Source organism: Porites lutea, chromosome 7 (genome assembly GCF_958299795.1).
Source record: "Porites lutea chromosome 7, jaPorLute2.1, whole genome shotgun sequence".
NCBI lineage: Eukaryota > Metazoa > Cnidaria > Anthozoa > Scleractinia > Poritidae > Porites > Porites lutea.
Window position 1 is genome coordinate 29,002,008 of NC_133207.1, and position 21,490 is coordinate 29,023,497.

The 21,490-nt window shown below is 39.5% G+C and overlaps 1 protein-coding gene across 1 annotated transcript; it reads right to left on the minus strand.

Moving 5' to 3' along the window:
- Window positions 1-1,479: 1,479 nt before the first annotated feature.
- Window positions 1,480-21,244, minus strand: LOC140943980 (mitochondrial import inner membrane translocase subunit TIM50-like). The gene is made up of 10 exons (XM_073393088.1): window positions 20,911-21,244; window positions 17,521-17,546; window positions 15,987-16,008; window positions 15,847-15,905; window positions 14,845-14,964; window positions 12,515-12,622; window positions 11,506-11,604; window positions 10,119-10,275; window positions 7,686-7,899; window positions 1,480-2,921 (listed from the first exon to the last, which is right to left on the minus strand). The coding sequence occupies exons 1-10, from the start codon at window positions 21,170-21,172 to the stop codon at window positions 2,918-2,920; spliced, it is 1,071 nt and encodes a 356-aa protein (XP_073249189.1). The 5' UTR covers window positions 21,173-21,244; the 3' UTR covers window positions 1,480-2,917.
- Between the last annotated feature and the right edge of the window lie 246 nt (window positions 21,245-21,490).

Below are 21,490 nucleotides of genomic sequence, written 5' to 3' on the forward strand. Positions count from 1 at the left end.
CTACGCACTTACTTAGTCCAGGTGTAAATACTTTAACGTACTCGGCTTTAAGAACGAAGAATATTCACTCTAAACGTTTTTCAATTTTTTCTTGTTCACGCGCAAACTATACTTGAAGTGATCAAACGTTTTGTGTTATTTCAGTGCTCAAAGTCGTATCGTAAGGTGACAAAGAGTGAATCGTTAGTTGTTGGCAGATTGTTGCCACATGATAAGCACTTTCTAAAAACTCTCATTTCAATTTGTCACACTTTCTAGTTGCTGGCCACATTGCAAACCTGCATAGAGTCAAAATTTCAACTCTAAAAGTGAAAGGAAAAGAGTTGCTAATCTTATCTTCTTGCATGTCCTTTGCTATTCAAAAATAAACAAATAATCGTCCACTAGGCGAAGATTACTCGTTTAACATACTTGGAAACAATGCCAATAATTAAAAAGCAATTCTAAGCAATTACAATACTATTGTGAATAATACAACACAGAACTGACTCACGAAGGGGTGCAGTCAAACAGCTGCTGGGCTGCATTAAATCCGAAGACATACTAGGAAGAATTTACCTCCAAGTGTGCACAATCCTCTGTGTTCTACAAAATGTTGGTACACTTATATTTCCTCAGTCGAAAGCCTGCTTACCGCGGGTGGCGATATTTCAAGTGTAGGACGTTTTTTCAGATGGGAGGTCTTGTTTACGCAAGTTGTAAAATACTTACCTAGTGCTGAATGCTAACGCGCACACTAATTTTTCAACCTGAGATAACCAAAGAAATACGATTAAAGTGAAGTTATCAGTTAGCAACCTAACCCAGGAGAGACAACATTATACCCTAGAAGGCTTAAGTAACCGGAAGGATAACTACTGAACGAATTTCCCTCGATGCACAACTAAATAAACACAGAGGCATATAGAAAAGCACATGTTATGGATCTCCAATTGGTCTCTGGAAAGGAAGGAAGAACAACTGCAGTAATCCCACCGCTCAAGTAACTAGGGGGTCAATAACAGAATAACATTACATCTTCAATGGCTCCAGCGTGCAACAGAGAGGCAGATAGCAGATAGTAGAAATGATAAGAGTTTATACTCTCCAAAACTTGAGTGGCGGCGGCGAGACAGAGAAAAAGACAGCAAAAAGTAATGGCAATTACACTAAAAATAGAGAGATTGCAAACGTGTTTTAAGAAGACAAGTTGGTGAAACCAAACGTAATTGTTTTGGCTTAGACAGCCCTGTAAATTTAATACGATATACCCGGCGCACTCTCAAAACTGACATCTACATCTTCATATGTAAATTGCAATATCCCTAAGAGGACATGTCGCAAGTTTCGTTGACATGCAAAAATTGTAATAAAGGGAAGTTAGTAAACAGCTTGAGAGAGATAGGTGGGTGGAACCATGGACTGCCCCAGGCAACGTTCTGTTGCTCCACAGCAACTACAGAGAAGACCGCCACGAACAAAGACCATCATCAATGCTGATAACATAACAACAATTTATTGATCTTATTGCACTGTTTTAAGTTCAAGCACGGACTCTTCACCTAACTTGTCACCTTAGACAGATAGATCTCTTCGCATGGGCGGATGTAGAGGTGGGGTAGAGGGGACCGCGTCCGCCTTTTTCTGTGCTATTTTTCATTATTTTAAAAAGTATCTACTATCTGGCTGGAAAGTGTCCCAGCCACCCCTTTTTGTCGAATCTTCGCGCGCAACTTCGATATCAACACGTCATATTAAAGAGGCTACGTCACGCTATTTGCTATCTTTCTCAAAAGCTTTAAACTTTTTTTCACATCACTTGCATTCCAAAATAATGGTCAAATTTTGTTATTTTAGACTATATTTAGGCATCGACACTGTTTCCTGTTGTCTGTTGCCACGGATGGCAAGGATGAACGTGGATTGAAACTTGAAAAAGTTGGGCCAACTTTTTCAATTTTAAATGCTATGCCCGGAAAAATCATCACAGAATTTATTATGGTTAGTGCTTCGTGGTGAAATTTGTTTGATATATTCTTCACAGCCCTACAGGAGAATTTTGTGTATGGGTGAACGTACTAAGAAATGACTTATTTAAGCACAAAAGTTTACCTTAAAAAGAAATATCCCTTTTAAACATAGGACCTTTACTGAACTTCATCGTTAGTGTCCTCTTAGCCACTTTATTCAGAGGCTCAAAACGGGTTACTCTGAACCACCCTAAAATGTGCCTCTTTCTCACGCATACCTTAAAGTTAGTAACCGGCACAGCCTAACAGAAGTTCAGTAATAACCAACAGCTTTTAGTTAGAACAACCTCGTAGCTCATCCGTCCCGCGGCTTAGGACGTAGCTCCAGCTGTATTCCTCTGGAGGCTTTAAGTTTCGTTTGACCTGAATTTCAGGTCAATTAGTGCTACGCGTCGCGTTGTGATTCTTCTTTCCAACATTACATCTAATAATGCCCTACAACAGTGTTAAAAATCCCGCGATATTTCGAACCTCCTGGGAAAATGGAAATAAGGCTTGAATGGTTAAGAGGTTCGAGATCAAGGGTTATAAAATTACAGTGTTTGACCGGAGAAAAGAAATCGGTTGTTGTTCGAACAATGGAAGGTTCGAGAACCAATTTTTTGAAAGCCAAGATTCTATTGTACAACCAGGAGCCTATAGGTTCTAGCTCTATACCCTGCGTAAACCTTGTATCACAGCTACTATATGTCACTTAAGAATTCAAGGTGACATCTTCATTGTTTACTGATACTTTAGAATAGTTCACAGTCCCTGATCGCTATGCAGTGTCAACATGATCTTCTCAATCCATTTCTTTTGCTCCGCAAAGAACAGCAAGTAGTTTAATCGACGAACATATGCGCGGCGTGTTTTACGTACTTGCAAGGTAGACTTGCAAAAACGGCTAGCTCACGTAATGTCTGGATTTACCTGTAAAAAGAAAGAAATGTAAGAATAAGGAGTCATTCGTAGAGCACTTTTCAGCAGTAACAGTTTAAAATGAAAATACGATCGTCGCAGTGGTAACTGCAATTTAAGCAATTGCAAGAAATTGGTAGTTTTGGCACAGTTGGTAGGGCACTGCATCGCTAACGCAGAGGCCATGGGTTCCAATCCCGTTGAAGTTCCGAAACATTTTTCTCGAGTTAATTTGTAATGCTAAAAATGCAATTACCAAAGCGACAATCATATCTTCATTTAAATTTGCATTGCCGCAGTTCACATCCTCTTCACTTTCAGTAAACGTTTTATTGATTTTCAGTAGGGTACAGTGGAACCTCCATATACCGAAGGCTCAAGGGACTGGCAAAATCTGTTCGCTATAAAGAGGTTTCATTATATCGAGGTTCTTTTTCATATATTTTACTATTACAGGGGTAAAGAAAATCGTTCATTACTGATACCGGGGATTTTGTTATATAGAGGCTCGTTATATCCAGGTTTCACTGTAATATATCCAAGCTTAAACAGTTAAGAACTAAGGAGAAACCGAAGGAAAAAGTGATGTGCTTCCTCTCTTAAACCCTTTAAGCCCTACTAGTGATCAGCGTGGAATTTCTCCTCATAAAATCAATGCTGTAGAAACCAGAGTGGTCACGAGAATTACGGACATGATCACACCACAAAATGAAACTTATTGATACTCCAACAAATTCTCGCCACTACTTTTGTTGAATACGTAAGAGACAAAAATGCGAATTTGAGCTTTGATATTAGGGTTTTAGGGTTAGACCCATATGTTTTCACCCGTCAGCTTCGTTGGTTTGGCAAAGAATGAAGACCAGCAAGCCAGTAAGATAGCAGGTCTTTGCTCCCCCTTGAAAACAACGGGGTTCACTTCGTTTACGCGACGCACAAAGAGCTTAAAAGGTCCAAAAAAATAATTAAAGAAGAAAGCATTTTTTGGTCTTGTGGAATTGAATGGGGGGGAAATCATCTCCCTTCTACTTGTACTAATGAATGACTATTCATGGCTTCGAAATAACCTTAAAAACTGAAAGTATCTCACGCATCAATATTTGCTTCTTGGTTGTTCATTTCGCCGACACACGAACATTCCTTTCCATCAGACAAAAAACTTTATTTCCGACATAATGTGTCAGCAAGAAATTAAAGAAATTAAATCAATCATTAAATCAAACAGACGTTTAATACCGATTCTGTAATTAGTTTATCCTTGATTGCGTGTGAAAAGGAGTTTGGTGGAGAATCGATTTAATTTAAAATTAATGACAAGGGAATTCGCACGTAGAAAGGCGAAGCAAAAGTTCGTCAATCTTTAGTCACTAAATTCCACTAATACCACTGAGTAGCCTTTCAAAAGTACTTCATAATTATCATTATTAACAGAGACCAATTGAAACCTCTTCACTATAATACTCCATTAATTGCTTGTTAATTTAGTTTTTCCAGCTAAATGCTTAAACTGAACAGACTAGCGACGCTTTTAAAGAGAACGGAAAACGCTAAGAAGTAAGAATATCATATTGTATTTATGCTGAACAGCCTAAAAGGCTGAGTCATCACTAGAGTTTCCGAGGTTCTTGAAATATAACATAAGGCACCAACGTAAATGAGTGTAAAATCGTAGGCTTCAAGAAAGATGGCGGTGCACGGTCTTCATATGCGGTCTATATAAGTTCGTTAAGAATCTAATTCTATGATTTGAGTTGTAGACAACAATTACTACTGTAGCCAAAATGAAATGAATCAGGGTGACGAAAAAGGTCTCTTGTCTCAAACAGGGTAGTGAACAGATTTTGTCTAAACAGGGTCAGGGTCAGAGGCGGACCCAGACCTTCCGATAAGAAGAGGGAGGGGTCTTAAAAATAGTTTTTTCGGCCCTTCAGGCCTCAGTTTGGTCCAAAAATAAGGGGGGCCCCCTCCGCTGGATCCGCCACTGAGGGTTTGCAGGCCTCGTTGGTACACACCTATATAAACTTTCCCTCGAGTGTCTTCCCCAGGTTTAAGAAAAAGACGTTAAGCAATTTTTCCCGAAGGGAACACAAAGCATGACCTCTTTCTGACAACAGAGCTAAACTCAACCGTAATTCTATGTGTTTTCTCAGGAGCTCCAGGTTTTCTTTGGAAAGCACACCGATTTACTTGCACATTACATAACAATGTTTCATTGACATTCACTAAGCATTGCAATCAGTAGTAGCACCCTTTTTGACCTCTTTAGATGTCTTTTTTAGTTCTGCATCTGCTTCACAATTTGTTATATTTATTTATAGACCACAATTAATTAAGGAGTATTAAAAAAAGGCCAAATCTAGTCCTTTTTTTAATAACGAAAGACGTACACGGAAACGATTGGACTAATTGACTTACGGCGGAGAAAAGTTCACATACTCATTGTTGAAATTATCACACGAAAGGACTTTCTGAATCGACGTTAAATTTCAGCAAAGCATAGTTAACGTCAGTTAGGCAAAAATATTAGCCCTCGAATGGGTTTATTGCCTTATAGCCTGGTTTAGGCTGTCGCTAACAAGTTCAGCTTGGTCCATGGGTAAAGCCTTAGCGACAACTATCAGCTCCGGTTGCAAATTCCTAGACGAGAAGGATTTGGCCTAATCCTGGGTAAAAGTTATCCGCCTTTCGAGCAGAGAAGGATAATTACTCTGGTGAGGAGTTGTCACGTACAAACGAACGGGATTATCTCCTCAGACTTGGAGACAAAAGCCAGCCTGCACATTCTTACGAACAGAACAACGCAGCACTGCAAGCACGTGGCTCAAGGACATGTTTCAACGAGGGCACTCTACGGTTATTTACCGGCCTACCGTTTGAAGAGTACAACTTGGACATTCGAATTGCCACTGGCGCAGGAACTGAAATATTAACAAAGACAATCATAGCCATTTCTCCAAAGCACTTAGACGTTAACGATGATATTCATGGTTGAGGTACTATTAATGTGTGAACGGAAAACCAGAGGCCAACAGCGTGCGCGCCAATATAAACAGTGCTAACAATAAAACGACTATTAAAACTTCATTCTGTTGAGTATTTAGACATAATTAGTATATATTGATCGACAACGAGAATACTGCAATGCCGCTTAGTAACGACTTTTATTGAAAACAAAAACAAAGAAATAATGAGAAGAAACGTTGAAAGAACGTGATCGAGAAAACTTTTAAGAATATAAATAACGTCAGTATAGAAAGAAACGCAATGGCACGAAAATTTGAAGCATGAAGGCTGAACTGAATAACGTGAAGATATAAATTGATCGCGGTCAACGTGAGAGAGGAACGTGACTACGAGAGAGTGTTGAAACTCCACTGATCTTATCAACTAAATAGATTTATTAAAAACATAATAAAATCATGAAAACATTCGGGCTTGATCTAGCCGGTTCTAACCTCTAACCTTTGAAATAACAGCACGCAACGTTATACGATCTTAGACAAAATAGACGGAAAAATTCAGACCCTCCCCTACCCCACCTCCCCTCAAATCAAAAACGGAGAGTTTCGGGATCAGTTCCCGCGGCTTTACTTTTCCATTTCATTATGTCCAGGATTGTAGCCATTTGATTAAGTGGTGGAAGCTGGATAAACTGAGCGACTGATCAAACAAATGAATTGACGACAAAAAGTAAGTAACAGCTTTGCTTTCTGAAAGAACTAATAATAATAATAATGGAATTTATATAGCGCTTATACATCGCTGTCCTAAGCACTTTACAATGTAAAAAAAAAGAACTGTTATCTATAGACTGGAAAACGATCGTATTTTTTACTATTTCAGGCTGGTCATACGACTGCGAGTTGTTGTTACGCTAACTAGTCTTTCCATTAGAAAAGGAAGGAGGTTTATATCAAAACAAGGTCAACCTTAGCCTCACTTTCACTCAAAGGCCAGGACACCAAGCCCACAACTGTAAAATGGCCTATTTTACGTTTTCTGGAGAACGTGAACGCAAGACATCGATTTTTTAGTCCTTTTTTTAAAACTTAGAGAAGTCCTTTAGAATTTAACTCCACAAAATTTCAATAACATTTTTCCCGAGAAATATACAGTGAAAGACCAGATTTCTAATATTAAACTAGGAAAAGGCGATCATTATTACATCCAAACACGGCACAAGGATCTTTTTTCCCACTACAATCTTATTCTAAGAAAACTTTAAGAAAAAATGTCCCGAAAAGCGCTCGAAAATACAAACGAAATGTGCTCAAGCCCCCTGGGCATCCTATAATACTCCTTAAATCGAATTAATTCAATATGGCCGCCGTATTGGTAAAAAGGTCTATTGAACAACATCAGAAACTCATAAGGGGTTGAAACCCCTTATGGGTTTCTGACGACATGGAATAAGAGCGATGAATTTTATAACAACGTAAATTCACCTTAAGAGAAGTGTTTGCTGCTGTCGTCGTTCTCGTTGCATGCTCAAGCTCCCTAATACTACAATCTGGAACGGAAATTGCACGATTCCGTGTAAACGGGTGGAACAGGTTAAAAAAATTCAGCTGTGTAGGAGCTGCTCGTAAGGTCTCTCCTGATTGGTCGCAGAAAACAATGACATGCCATTCTTTCAACTGTTTCACTATTGTTTGGGGTCAGGGTTAGGCACTACTGGTGACTTCTCTTCCGAGCAGCTGCTACATGACCCCAAAAATTGTCTGCATTTGTCCGGACATATTATACGAAAATGACGATTGAAAGAGAAAAACTTACGGTTTATTGCTTGATCTGCCAAAGCCAAAACTTCTGCCAAACATCCCTGACCACGATGAAGTTCCCCCCTGTTTTTGATTCAGCTGTGCTAGTCTTTCTTGTTCGGCTTCTCGTAATCTTGCCTGGTTGCGTTTGAATGCTTCTAAGATATCGTCCTCTTTTCGATAAAAGTCTAAAACTGCGCGAATGTCGTCAACGTTTGAAGTGGCAATGGCTGAAGAGAGGAAAAACAGACAGGAACATTATTGCTTTAAGTAAAGTAACAATTAAATTTTTTTTATACTACCTGATTGTGTACTTAATATTACCAACGATGAGTTTTACCTTAAATTAAAGTTACTCCTTGCTTGTTTTGTATGATGCTAGTTTCGCAATTAAACAATTACATCAGAAAAGAGAATCACAAATCCCTGGTACGTTTAACACGTCAACGAATATACTCTTATTTTCCCTTGTGGCTTGCGCGTTAGTTATCTGTTGTCGTTGTTGTTGTTGTTGTTGTTGTTGTTGTTGTTGTAGGCCTTTCGATTCTTTTATTTACTACAGTTTTCTCCAATATAGTAAGTAAAAGCATAAACATATACACTGAAAAAATTAGTGTAGGAGGATAGGGAAGCATCCAAAAGCGCACTAAGCACCATACGCGGGATGCTCCCCAGAAAACTACAATATAATGTGGAGATGTATATAATACAAAACGTATCTAAATCTAGAATAAAAAAATCTATAATCTCTGAAATTCAAAATTTATAAAAAAGGAATCGAAAAAATACTAGAGCAGATCTCGTACGAGTATGAGAAACCGTAGTCATGAATCGTAACGAGACGGCGTCGTGCCGGTTGGCACCAGCCCTGGCGTTGCGCATCTACGCGAAATCTGCTCAAAGTATATGACTAACTATTACCGAGAAATGATATAACTTTGTGCTTAAAACCAGAAATACTAATAGATTCTTTTATATCATTAGGTAGACTATTCCATTCATTGATAATACGGTTAAAATAACTATATTTAAAACCATTAGTTCTACTACTGTACATACAGACAAGGTCAAGAGAGTCATTTTTTTCTAAGTCATAATCTAAGTTACGATCTTTACAAAAAGACAGCTTGTTGGAGACATCTATATTAAAATAGCCATTAAACAAATTAAATAAAAGTACAACATCCCTCGCAAATCTCCTATTAAATAAACTTGTTAATTTAATAGACTTAGTCTAGTGTTATAATCCTCATTACACTTTAGGACGAACTTAGTCGCCCTCCTCTGAATTGCCTCTAATCTATTTATATTGCGTTGTGTGTGAGGATTCCAGGTCTCACATGAGTATTCAAGCAAAGGTCTAACAAGACTGCAGTAAAGCGTTCTTAATGTAGTAATATCCCTAAAGTCCTTACACGTTCTTTTCACCAAACCAAGAACCCTATTAGCCCTAGCAGTTATAGAATCTGTATGAGAATTCCATGATATGTTCAGCAGAGCTAGTAAGCAAACCTACAATAGGTCCTTATTTGTAAGTACACTTTCCAAACTTTGACCGTTAATTTGATAGTCCCTAACCAGAGGACTCTTTTTTCTAGTAATTCTCATAATTTTACATTTCTTAACCTTGACCTTCATTTTATTCTCCTTGCACAGGTCAGAAATCTTATCAAGGTCACCCTGAAAGGGTGTAATATCCTCAGGAGAATTGATGACCCTATATAATTTGCTATCAACAGCATATAAGGCAAAGGAACTATCCCCACTGATAACCCCTGGTAAATCATTAATATAAATTATAAAAAATAAAGGACCCAACAGGGAGCCTTGCAGCACACAAGAGGTAACTGTTAGCCAATCAGATACTTCCCATTTTACAACGACTCTTTCCCGGCGGTTAGTAAGATAGTCTCTACAACAGTCCAAAAGGCTACCACGAATTCCATTTTTGTATAACTTATTCAAAAGTACGGAGTGATTTACAAGGTCGAAGGCCTTAGCAAAATCGATAAATACCACATCAACCTGACCACCTTTATCAAGGGCCTTAGACCAGTCCTGCTGTACCAAGAGAAGCTGCGTTGTACAGGATCTGCCTCTTAGGAATCCGTGGTGGGAACTGAGAATGAAGTCGATAACTTGTAAGACGAGGACGACTACGACTGGAAGAGACTTGACTCAAAATTTTTTTTCGCGTATTCTCAAAAAATAGACACCCCGAAAAGCTTTCTTTTACTTTTTTTTCAACAGAAATGTTTACAAAGTTATTTTTATTGAAGGAGACTGAGCCCTCTCACGATCGGAAAATGATAACTTGATAACCCCACGAAGTAGAAGGGCTGGGAGAAATGTGAGACAGTTTCTATAAATTTTACAAGAGCCATAGCTTTCGCTCTGTCCACGCTTCCCAACACCAGCCCCACACGTAAACCAAGAAACAGTTACTTACTTTGAAGGAAAGGGACAAGTTCAAAAAGCGTTTTGTCCTGCGGATCTCCTTCCCATTTTTTAAGAATAATGGCGTTTCGTATGTTATCACTTGCAGCTTTTTCATCGCAGTCAATCATGATAACTTTGGACAGGTCACGGTTAAGTGCAGACAAATCCTGGAGAATAAGAATACAAAGTCGTTTAACAAACACCCCTACAGTTTTGATATAACAAGAGGTACTATTACGGTTTAGTAAAATCCAACTAGTGGTCTATTATCAATGCTGCGTTCTGATTGGTTGAGCTACTACTAGGCTATATGTTATAGCCCACTAGTAGCAAAAAGCGCTGGCTTTTTGGCTTCAAAAAAAGGATTTAAGTCTAGTTTTAACTAGCTAAAATTTTTTTATTCTCGATATTTTTTTACCAACTAGTTGGATTTTACTAAAACAATTATTCCTCTCGCCCTCATGGCCTCTGAGTCAATAGCCCATTTGGGCTCGAGGAATAATTGTTAAATATTAGGAACATAGAGTCCAACTTTTATTCACCACTTTAGAAACCAGAAGGAACTGGGCCGAGCTGACTTTCGAAAAGACTTGTAGGATTGTTACTAGAGAAAGGGGTAAAAAGTGGCCAATAGCTGACTGGCGCGTCTCCATGGCAGTAACGATCCCAGGAACAACAGCGGGACACGGCGGTGGCATGGTGGAAAGTTCACAATTGTAGTTAAATTCGACCCTCTATTTAGTGAGACATGCGGTAGCTAGTCCCTGTGAACACAACTTCTATCGAGCGGCCAGCCTTTGTTAGGCGGTTAATTGTCCTTCCCCGACTAGGGTGGCCCCTTAATAACGTTTTCCCTACGTTGCTGACTACTGGATAAAAACTAACGCAGGTATAGTTTCATCTTTCTCTGGACAGATTGGCCTTAGGTCCAAACGAAAACGGTGATAAAAATGGAGGTTTCGATGGCCAAAGCAACGCGCTGCTAATTGTCAGTGATGGCAGTGTGAACAACGAAAACGAATAAACAAGCAAAGGGTAAGTGTGGACGGAAATTAGCGATCTTACAGGACGGTTTGGTGAGGACGGTGACTTCCGATCGCGCGAGGACATTGTCGAGCAGGCGAGCATTATGGTGCCGTTGCCGACCTCATCTTAAACAAACCATTGATTTCATAACCTCAAAGTTGCCAGTCCTGTTTATGAGAAACCCAAATGCCTGAACGGTTCCTTCGTTTATAACACTGAAGCTTTTGCTATCTTGGTGAAGTGGTTCCCTTATCCCTGCCTTTGCCTCTCGGCGGCTCACCTATACCGAAATATTGATCGAGTACCTCCCTCCGGGGCGGGTGGATGGTCACCCCTTATAATATAAAAGAAAGCTATGCCCCGCGCCTGACCTTCAAGTGTACACCGTCAGTGTATCGTGTAGCATCCCTGAACAGTCGGTACATGATCATTCCATTGGGATCTAAGCCATCAATAACTGGTGAGGCACTCTGAAAAAGGAGAAAGGTGCAAGACATGAAAAAATACTCAACAACAACGCAAGACAAATTCCATGAAATTTGCCGAAATTTTAAAAAATAGAAATCTTACTAATGCCAGCAAATTTAAAAGTAATTAATTTAATTGAGACCGCTTATTTAACCCTTTAAGCCCTAAGAATAATCAGCATCAAACTTCTCCTTGTAATATCAATGCTTGGTCATGAGAATTACGGACATGATCACGAAAGATGAATTTGCTTGGCATTTTATCAGCTTCTCCCCACTACTTCTGTAGGAAATGATTAGGGGCAGCGAATGAGAATTCAAAATTTGATCTTAGCGTTAAAGGGTTATAACGTTTCTGAATATTCAATCTTAGGCTATGTGAACAGTATACAGGATAGATTTTCGTGCCGACACGAAAAGCTATCCGGTCTGAACACCCATCCGATATGTGACTCTCCACTTTAGAGATCGGCGCAGCGCGGCGCAGCTTCGCTCCGTTACAAGAATCGCGCCGAAATCACCATTCTTATTTGTGAACAGAATCCATAACCGGTATGGTTTTCATGCCGGTGCAAACCTAAGCTATCCAGTGTGAACATAGCCTTTATCATTCTCGATTTAAACAATACGTTGAGAATCTATTGGCGACAGAATTCATGTACTACAAACCAGAACGAAGCTTCTTGAAATGGGATGAGTAACACCACAAGGATCGAACGTTGACAATTTTTTTAACCTACGAGCTTCAGCATAGCGCTAAGCTCGCCGACCCACCACTCCTACGTTTTAATTGCACAAGCCATTTATAGGACCATGATTACGATTTAAATTGTAATTCAGACTACTATTGTAATTATGACTATCAATTATGATTTCAATAATTTTAACTATTACACATAAGGAACACACTTACAAATCCAGCTTCATGTGTATAGATGACAACTTCAAACAGTGGAGGCCCAAGCTGATTAAGAAAGGCATCTACTCCAGGTCTCTTTCTGAAGCGCCAGCCACTTTTACGCTAAAAAGCAATGGTGAAGACACTACTTATTGTTAACCTGAGACAGGCCTCTATTTTCGTTCCGCTTGGTAAAAAAATTCTGCCGGGCAAGGAGAAACGAAAAGAGAGGCTAATTTTAGCGAAGTCAGTGAAGTCAGAAAGAAGTAAATACCATTATTTTATTTTATGTGGGAAAAGAGAATAGAAAGAAAATCTTCCTAGCATGTTAAAATCTACAGTTGAACCCCCCTTAATGGAGACCCACTTGATACGGACACCTCCTTATTACAGACAGTTTGCTTTGTCCCTGGGCCAAGCCTTTCCTTACATTTTCTCTAAATTCAAGCCGCTTAATACGAACACTTTCTATGGCCCGCCAGTGTAAACATTAATAGGGTTTGACTGTACCAATTACCAGGTATATCTCATCCCAGTGAGATATGGGACAGTGATCCTTACCTTACAAGGCTTGATGTTATTAGTTTTTAGAGATGACAACATACCACTACAGTTAACTTTCTCATACAGCAAGGATCCCAAAAGTGTGACCTCCTTTAATGAACTCACATTCTTTCATGCAGACATTAACCAATCAAAAGTTGAGGACAGTTTCCAGCTGGCTTCTGATTGGATAAAATCTGCACAAAAGAGTGTGAATAAATCAAAAGTGGTCACACTTTTGGGCTCCTTGCTGTAATAATATATCAAAATAATACAATATCAATATAATACAATATCAATATAATGGACACCTAAAGTTTGTCTCTGCCATGGCAGGATTAGCTCAGTCAGTTAGAGCGTTTACAGAGTGGAAGGTCGCAGGGTTTGATTCCCAGGGCCCAACCACTACTCAGGGTCTTAACCCATTCGCTCCTAGAGATTTTGCCGAAAAACGCGTTTTGAAGCTAGTCGAGTGGTTTTCTGGTCACTGTCGTGCTATAAAGAGCTAAAACTTACCACAAACTGGTTTACAGGTCGAACACTTCGCGGTCTTCTGATCCAGATGCAAAATATCAGCTTGCGAAGTTCGGGCATGCGCAGAAAGCAAAATTTCGACATAGTTTTTGGGTTTAAAAGTGACACAGCAGTCTTGACTTTTACTTTTCGCTTTCTCTCCTCCCTTCTTTTTTTGCTTTTCTTGCCTCATTTTTTTTTTCTCTTGCTGGGCATTTAGTAGGCTTGATTTTGGTGGGAAGAGTTTTTAGGAAAGCTTTTAGGATCTTAGGATTAGGTGAAAGGAAAGGTAGGTGGGTAATGGGACAAGATTTTCATGGAGATTTTCAGGTCAATGTCACGTGGTTTTTTGCTTGTTTCTCCGGTGTCCTTGACTGAATTGTGCTCATTCTGGTATGGTTTGAAAGATCTCTTCACTCTGCACAAGTTAGTGAAGAAAGTTGTCCTTGACCGTTAAAACTGATGACGTCACAATGGGTAGAAAGGACCTGGATCCGCACGGGCGGTTACGGGCGGTTCAGGGGCGAATGGGTTAAAATAACCAAGAAATGAAGGTACTCCCTTTGCACTGCAAGTAGCTGAACCTTCATGTGGCTCAGATGATCACGTAAAAATAGTGTCCCTAATTAGTCCTTTCATGCTAAATACATTGACAATCAAATAAGGTTTTTTTTTTTTTAATTCACTCACACTACATAAGGCAGACACCTCTCCATGCTGGACACTTAGTGCCATACCCAATGGTGTCCATCTTGGAGACACTGATGACTATATTAAGGATGGCACAGCAGTGGGAGCACTCACCACCCCCCAATGTGGGCCATGCCAACCCCTGGCATGAAAGCCATTAGCAGGTTATTAAATTTGTTGTTGGTTCTCTCCCTTGCTGTGAGAGGTTTATCCCTAGTTGCCAGAGTTTTCCTCTTTCCTCAGAAAAACCAAAAATTCAAAATGCCACTTAAGCCCAAAAAGTACAAACACTTTTCAACAAGTCCTTGTCTGAGTAATTTTGTACCTAGATTTCTTGTGGACAAACCCACAAGTGATCCACAGTCTCAGACAAAAACAGTTGGGACACTTCCACCAAATGCTGTTTTTCTCTTCTAGCCCATCTCCTCGTCCTTCCAATGTTGGTTATCACCGTAAACTCACCAAATCTTGCACACCAACATTGGGAGGGCAAGGAGACAGCAAAGTGTCCCAACAATTTTGACTGAGACTGTAGGCACAAGTTTAGTCCTTGAGAGCTCATGTTTTGCGGGTAAGGAAGTTATACTGACAGTACTTACATCATATTCTGGGTGAACTAATACGTCTTTTAATTCCAACACCAAAGTATATGGGGGCTGGTAATATGGCTCTTGCAGAGGTTCAGGTAACAACATTTTGCTAGAGGGCTCAGCAAACATCTTCCATATTTAAAAAAAGGAAAATGAAATAATCAGTATGAGTAATCAAATGGTGATGAGCAAAGTAAGAGAATAATTTCATGCATTTTGTCCAAATTATTATAATTTCCTGAGCCTTTAGGAAAGGGAAATGATCAGAATTTGGACAAAATGCAAGTGAATTTATTCCCTAATTTCATGAGTCTTCCGCTTGATTACCTAAAAATATCATGGGTGACAAATTACAAAATATCTGTTAGAGTCCTTCTTGATGTGTTCTTTTGTGCGTTTAGGTTTTCTAGGAGGTCTTTTAATGTCCCGACATCTTCATTTATAACACTTTGACACAATCTTGGCACTAACACACACCGAACATTACATGTAAAATTATAAATTTATGCTGATCTTTAATGCCAAAGTTAAGGAGTAATTTGTCACCCATGATATTATGATTATAATAATAACCGGTAAGTGAAAATCACAAAGTCATGAAATTTTACAAAGTTAACTGTGATTTGGTGAAGCCAAATCTTTGTTTTCCTTTCTGACCAATCACTCTCAAAATTGTCACAAGGAGCTCTTTCCAGTAGTTAAAGGATTTTCCCTTGCTGGTCCTCAACAAAAGTTGACAAAAACCCTGGAAAGGTCTAAGGGAAATTTGTAGTGAAATGGTCACGAAACACAACTACACTTAACAGGGCTGAAATCTAGCAGAGCCTGGCAGTCCTTGGTGCCCAACTTTTGTTCTTCGGACTGGACAATCTTGTTTTTGTTTTTTTTTTTAATACAAATCATATGCTGGGCACCCTAGAATTTACAGGTGCAGAGCACTGGGCTCCCTTCACTTTTCCTCAGAGCACAGCCTTGTTTAAGGTGGGGAAAGAAAGGGCACTTGATCCATACCTCATAAAAGTCCCTTATCTTGTCTCTTGTTCTATAAATATACTGCAAAGGCACAGGATCTGTTGATAGATTAAATCAGCACTTCAATTTGTAACTTTCCTTCTAAATAATACAAAATCATTTTTCTTAATAAAACATACCATTCTTGTATGGATCTTTCTCCTGCAAACAGAAAGAAAGAACTATGACTCATACACTCCCAAGCAACTAGCCTGAGAAAACAGCTGACATTTTGCTGCACCACCACGGGTTTCCCTGCAAAATGACATCTGAGAAATGAGCGCAGAAATTCCATACTGATGATGCATCACTATCCAGATCAGGGTAGTACCTCTGATTAGTTGTGCCATGTAGGATATTTGCTTCAACCAATCAAAAGTACTATTCAGACCTAGGTAGTGACATGTCATCAGTATGGAATTTCTGCACTCATTTCTCAGACGCCACTTACTACCAAATGTTGGCTGTTTTCTCTGGCTACCAAACAACATTTCTCAGAGCCTTCAGTCTGGTAGCTGAATGCTTAAAGGGCCCACTGCCCAGTTTTTAATCGAGAAGGGCTGGGTATGAGTTGGTTTATTATTGGATAAACAACACAAGACCCACATGGCCAGAAAGAGCACATTGAGGTTATGAAAAATCTGAAGTTTGGTGTCAATCGGGCCAATATTGAACAAGATACAGCCACTTGAAAATTTATAAGAGATGTATGGATAATTTGCTGGACACATCTTCCAGACATCTATATATTTCTGAGTAAATTTTCAAGTTTTTGAATGGCTGTATCTCGTTCAACATAGGCCCAATAAACACCAAACTTGAGAATGTTGCTCATTTCAATACGCTCTTTCTGACTATAATATTATTATGGGTCTTGTGTTGTTTATCCCATAATAAACCGACTCGTACCCAGCCCCTCTCGATTTGAAGCGAGGCAATTATAGTATCTTTTCAGGCCATTGCTAGGGAAAAGTATTCAAGCTGTAACTCAAAATAAACGCGCTTATATGCGACAAAGTTTTGGACAGTGGTCCCTAAATGACAAGTTGGTTCTCATGGTGACATCATCAGGAAACACCCATATCACACGATTCAAGTCAGAAAACCAGATTTTCATATTTTCTGGAACACCAATAGGTAACATTTCTCTGTGTTTCAAATGGATTGCTTGTTGCTGCCATTCACATGAAAATGAAACTTGGAGATATTTATCCTTGAATAATGATAGGCTGCCACTAGATTGTAAACATACAATTTCTGACAAAAATTAGGGCATTGTAACCCTTACTTCATTGCCTTATTTCAAGTTTCCAAAAAACCTTGAAATTTAAAGGTCATATAAAATGACACTCAATCTCCAGAATACCAAGTTTTTTAAAAAAATCTATTGGGTGGTTTCCAAATTGTATGCTCCACAACACCAACAAGAGCACCTCAGTGCAAGATAATCAAATCTCTCTTTCTAGCAATCAGCTAAAGCTATCCCCACGATCTTTTCTCAAGCAAGCTTTAAAAAAAAAATAAAATGTCTGGCACTATGAGGTAAAATCGTTAGTACTCGCGAAATATGGCTCATGATTGTTTGTGGAATTTAATAATTGCGAAATTTAGTGAGAATAAGGTAGTTACCAGTACATACTTTGGGTTCTAATTTGTCATGAGTTATTTACTTACATCATCTGGAGCAGCTTCTGGCCAACCTATCACATAAACATCCACTATTAGCACTTTGAATAACCTTTAGGATGTCAAAAGACATTCGTTGCATTATGGGTGTATAAATATTTTGCATTGACTTCATCATGTTTCATTTACATGAAAAACTGCATCCCAAAAAACTGCCAAAAAGTCAGCAAAGAAAGAGCTGCTTAATCCTGTCATACAGGCCCCAGTTGTTCAATATGTGGATAGCGCTATCATAGCAATATCCGATGGATAAATCTCTAACCAGTGGATAGGGAAATTCGTTTTCCAAAGACTCATCTGCTGGATAGTGATTTATGTGGTGGAAAGGGCTATCCAACGTTTGAACAACCAGGACCTGATGTTTAGAGTAAACAAAGATTCAATTCCCAGGATAGAAAAACTTATTATATACAAGCTTCTTCCTAAAACGTCTGAATGCATGCTCTACTATTCCTTAATTTATCCTAACTTTTACTACCGCAATCAAGTTTGGGCTTCAACCTATAAAACCAATCCCCGCGGCATTTTTATACTGCAAAAGTGCATTATTAGAATTACTAATAAATCACATTTCAAGGCTCATACACACCCCATCTTTTAGGAACTCGGTATACTAAAATTTAATGATATCCATTTGCTTCAACTGGGCCAATTTATGTATCCTTGCAAAATGCAAAAATTCATTCTCACCTCCATGGTGAGAATGTCCCCCTGGACGGGATGCTAGTCCATCGCAGCATTACCCCCAAGCAGTATGTTGCTGTACCCATTTATACACCTGGGCCGAGTCATTGGAAGGCCAATTAGCGCTCACCCGGAATTAAATTTTAATCTGCATTTCTTTTTGTCTTGTTCAAACGCATTTTCTCAGATAATCTGCTCTATTCCTTTTAGAGCATTCAATCATCCAGTTGTAGATAAAAAGAATTAAACGGAATTTGCTTTTAAAGCCTTTACTTCTGAATTCAAATTTTGCACTGACCCTGGGTTATCTTAACCCAGCTTTGAACAACCCGACCCTGGGTTAACAGAGACAAAGTGGAGTAAAGTTTCTTGTCTAAGGAAACAACGCGACAGGTGAGGTTTGAATCCCGGACCTCCAGATCCACTCGGCCACACACACCTCCACATAAAAATGTGTTGGACAGTTATTTTTCACATCCTTAGCGATAAAATATAAAATCTAGCACCTAGGGATGACAAAGTAGTACCCTGCAAGCAGTGGTTTCTCCAGGAGGGATGCCATGCTATGAAGAAAGAAAAACCAGTGCAAGCAACCCTTTGCTTCTTTGATTGAGCTGCCGTCCAGCACCATGGACGACCAAAGTACCTTTGAACAGATAAAACCTCAGTGTTTAAAAACAAGTTAAGGCTCTTGCACATTTGCTTACGCTTATAACTGCTGCCTTAACACGAGCCTGCTGTGAATTTGCACTCTTTTAGTCTTAATTGCAATTATTTCTACCAACTTACTTTGTCAAATGTAGGCGAACTAAACTGGAGTGTAATTCCTACAGACCATATCCGTGCTCAGGGAGGGAAATAAAATTTCGTTGTTGCTTGTTATGTTCTCCATAAAACGCAAAATTAGGTATTTTCACATCATAGTTGTGCAAAAAAGGCAAAGTAAATATGTAAGATAAAAGTGTAATGCACGTGCAAAGTTGTTATTGGCTTATTTACCTGTAACCTACTGCTTTTTTGATGTTCATGTTGCCGTTACGTTGTTGGATCTGAAAGTCCCTAAATTTTGTTTCTTGCAAAACGAGAGAGAGTGATTTCATTTGAAGTTTTCATGTAGGCAACACATGGATGCACATGCTTGATGGGAAAGCAAATGGTTGCTCAGGGTGGTTTCTCTTCAATCGTAGCATCGGGTCTGGCCTTGAGAAACCACTGCTTGCAGGGTAACTAAGTAGTGGTTCTGATGCCCTATATTATTTTGAGCCCAAATTTCAAGATTCTGAAAGGGGACATTCAGACCCCAGTGTTCGACACTAATTTTTCTGCTAACTTGCCCTCTGGGCAACTATGTCGCTAGTTTTACTTGCCGAGTGTATTTTTTGGTTGCCCCCAAAAAATCACCAGCTCGCTTTGCTCGGTATTAAGGTACGTTTCCCCAAGGTCAACACCATTCTTCATTTGAAGTTTTCACAGTTGTGGAAACTTTGCAAAAGCTTAATTCTCTTTGCCTATAAAATAGGCACTGTTGAAAAGCTTTTGCAGTTTTTCGTTGACTTGTGCATTCATATTTCGTAGCGCTGTTCTCATAGGTGCGGCACCTGGGTTTTCCCAAGCAGAGTTTTCTTCAAAACACTTGAAGTGAGTTTTACTTTTAGCATGGGCCTGAATGGTAGTACGCCTAAAGGCACCATTTCCACTGAACAGGGAGCTAGATTTGTCAGCAATTTCGGGAAAAGAACAGCAAATTTTGCACTTCATGGTGTTCTTTTCTTCATCGTGTACAAGCCAAGGAAAGTTGCGCTCCCATGACGTTTGGTATTTTCGATCTCATTTGCTTTTCCCAGCGAAGACTTCTGGTTGAGATTCAGCTTTTCTCTTGTCTCCTGGTTCCTTAAGCTTTGTAGAATTTAACTGTTGTGTTGCTTGGATGTCCTCACTTTTAGTGACCGTGTCCAGTGACTTCCGCGTAAAACCAAAACGAAATAAACTCATGGTTGCTCATCAGGGCCCAGTTGCTCGAAGCATGGTTGGCGTTAACCAGCATTAAATACCTTGACAACGTATTGGTTTTGATACTGCTTAACCAATAGTTACAGCTAACCATGCTTTGAGCAACTCAGCCCAGGCCGCCATCTTTGTTTGTTTGGTAGTTCGTGGCAAGTACGTGAGAGGACTGGGTACAAACTTACCCATGAATACTTGCTCGTGAAGAAAAACATGGCAGAAAACGAAATACTCAATGTATCGGCGCAAGGACCCGTCACTGTACTTGTTTTTCATTCTCCTTCTATGTTCACCTGACTAAAATTTCAAAAAAGGGATCAGGTGATTTTGCTGCAGTTGTTGGATTTTATTCTTGTCCCAGCAGCTCGAGTGTTATCCTTAACCACTTGCCCAAACGGGCAACCTGTGCAGCTTACACACTTGCCCAACGCATAATTCTTCTTGTCCAGGGCAAGTGGGCAAGCGTTAGTGTCGAACACTGGACCCTCCTAACAAATGAATTCCATCACAGTGGAAGACAGATCCTGATAAAATATGGAATACCCTATTTCGATATTTAAATTCAATTAATTCAGTTTCAAATCCCTCAATTGCCTCTGTAAGTGTTGGCTACCAACAATTTAGATCTGTGAGCTCTATCCTTGTCAAATGGAACCCTTAACACTTTCGTATATTCTGAATCTTTCTTACCCATGTAAACTACAGCTCCTGTAGCCATACCCACACATCCTGCACCAAACATGACCCAACCTCTTAGACTCGGACCTTTTTTCTCCTTAGGTTTAACGTAATAATACGCACGGGGACATCGTAAAGGGAGGCGTGCTGTCGATCTAATTATCTCTCCTCTACATGAGTGCGAAGATAACTGCATAACTGGTGAAATTAAAGATCTTTGGCTGCATATTTTTGATCCCAGCAATCGACAACAAGAGGAAACTGCGGCCGCCATGATGCAAGTTGAACACACGCTATCATGTGGTCAGCAAGCAATCAAGGAATAGTTTCCAGGCTCCATCTCTAGGGGATGGGGTCATATTACACCGTTGCAAGCTATTGTTTAAGGGTGTGAAAACAATAGCTACATTTGTAAATTACACTTGTTTGAGTTTTATTAAATTGATCCCTGGGCATCTAGTTTCTCCCCTGCGAGCTAGACTACAAAACAGTCTGTTTTCTTCTCAAAATCGTTTTAGTGTAGCATATTAAAAAGAGTCTCACACGCCCGTCTCGCTCTTCGTTTTATCACAGCTTTATCACAAAGCATATT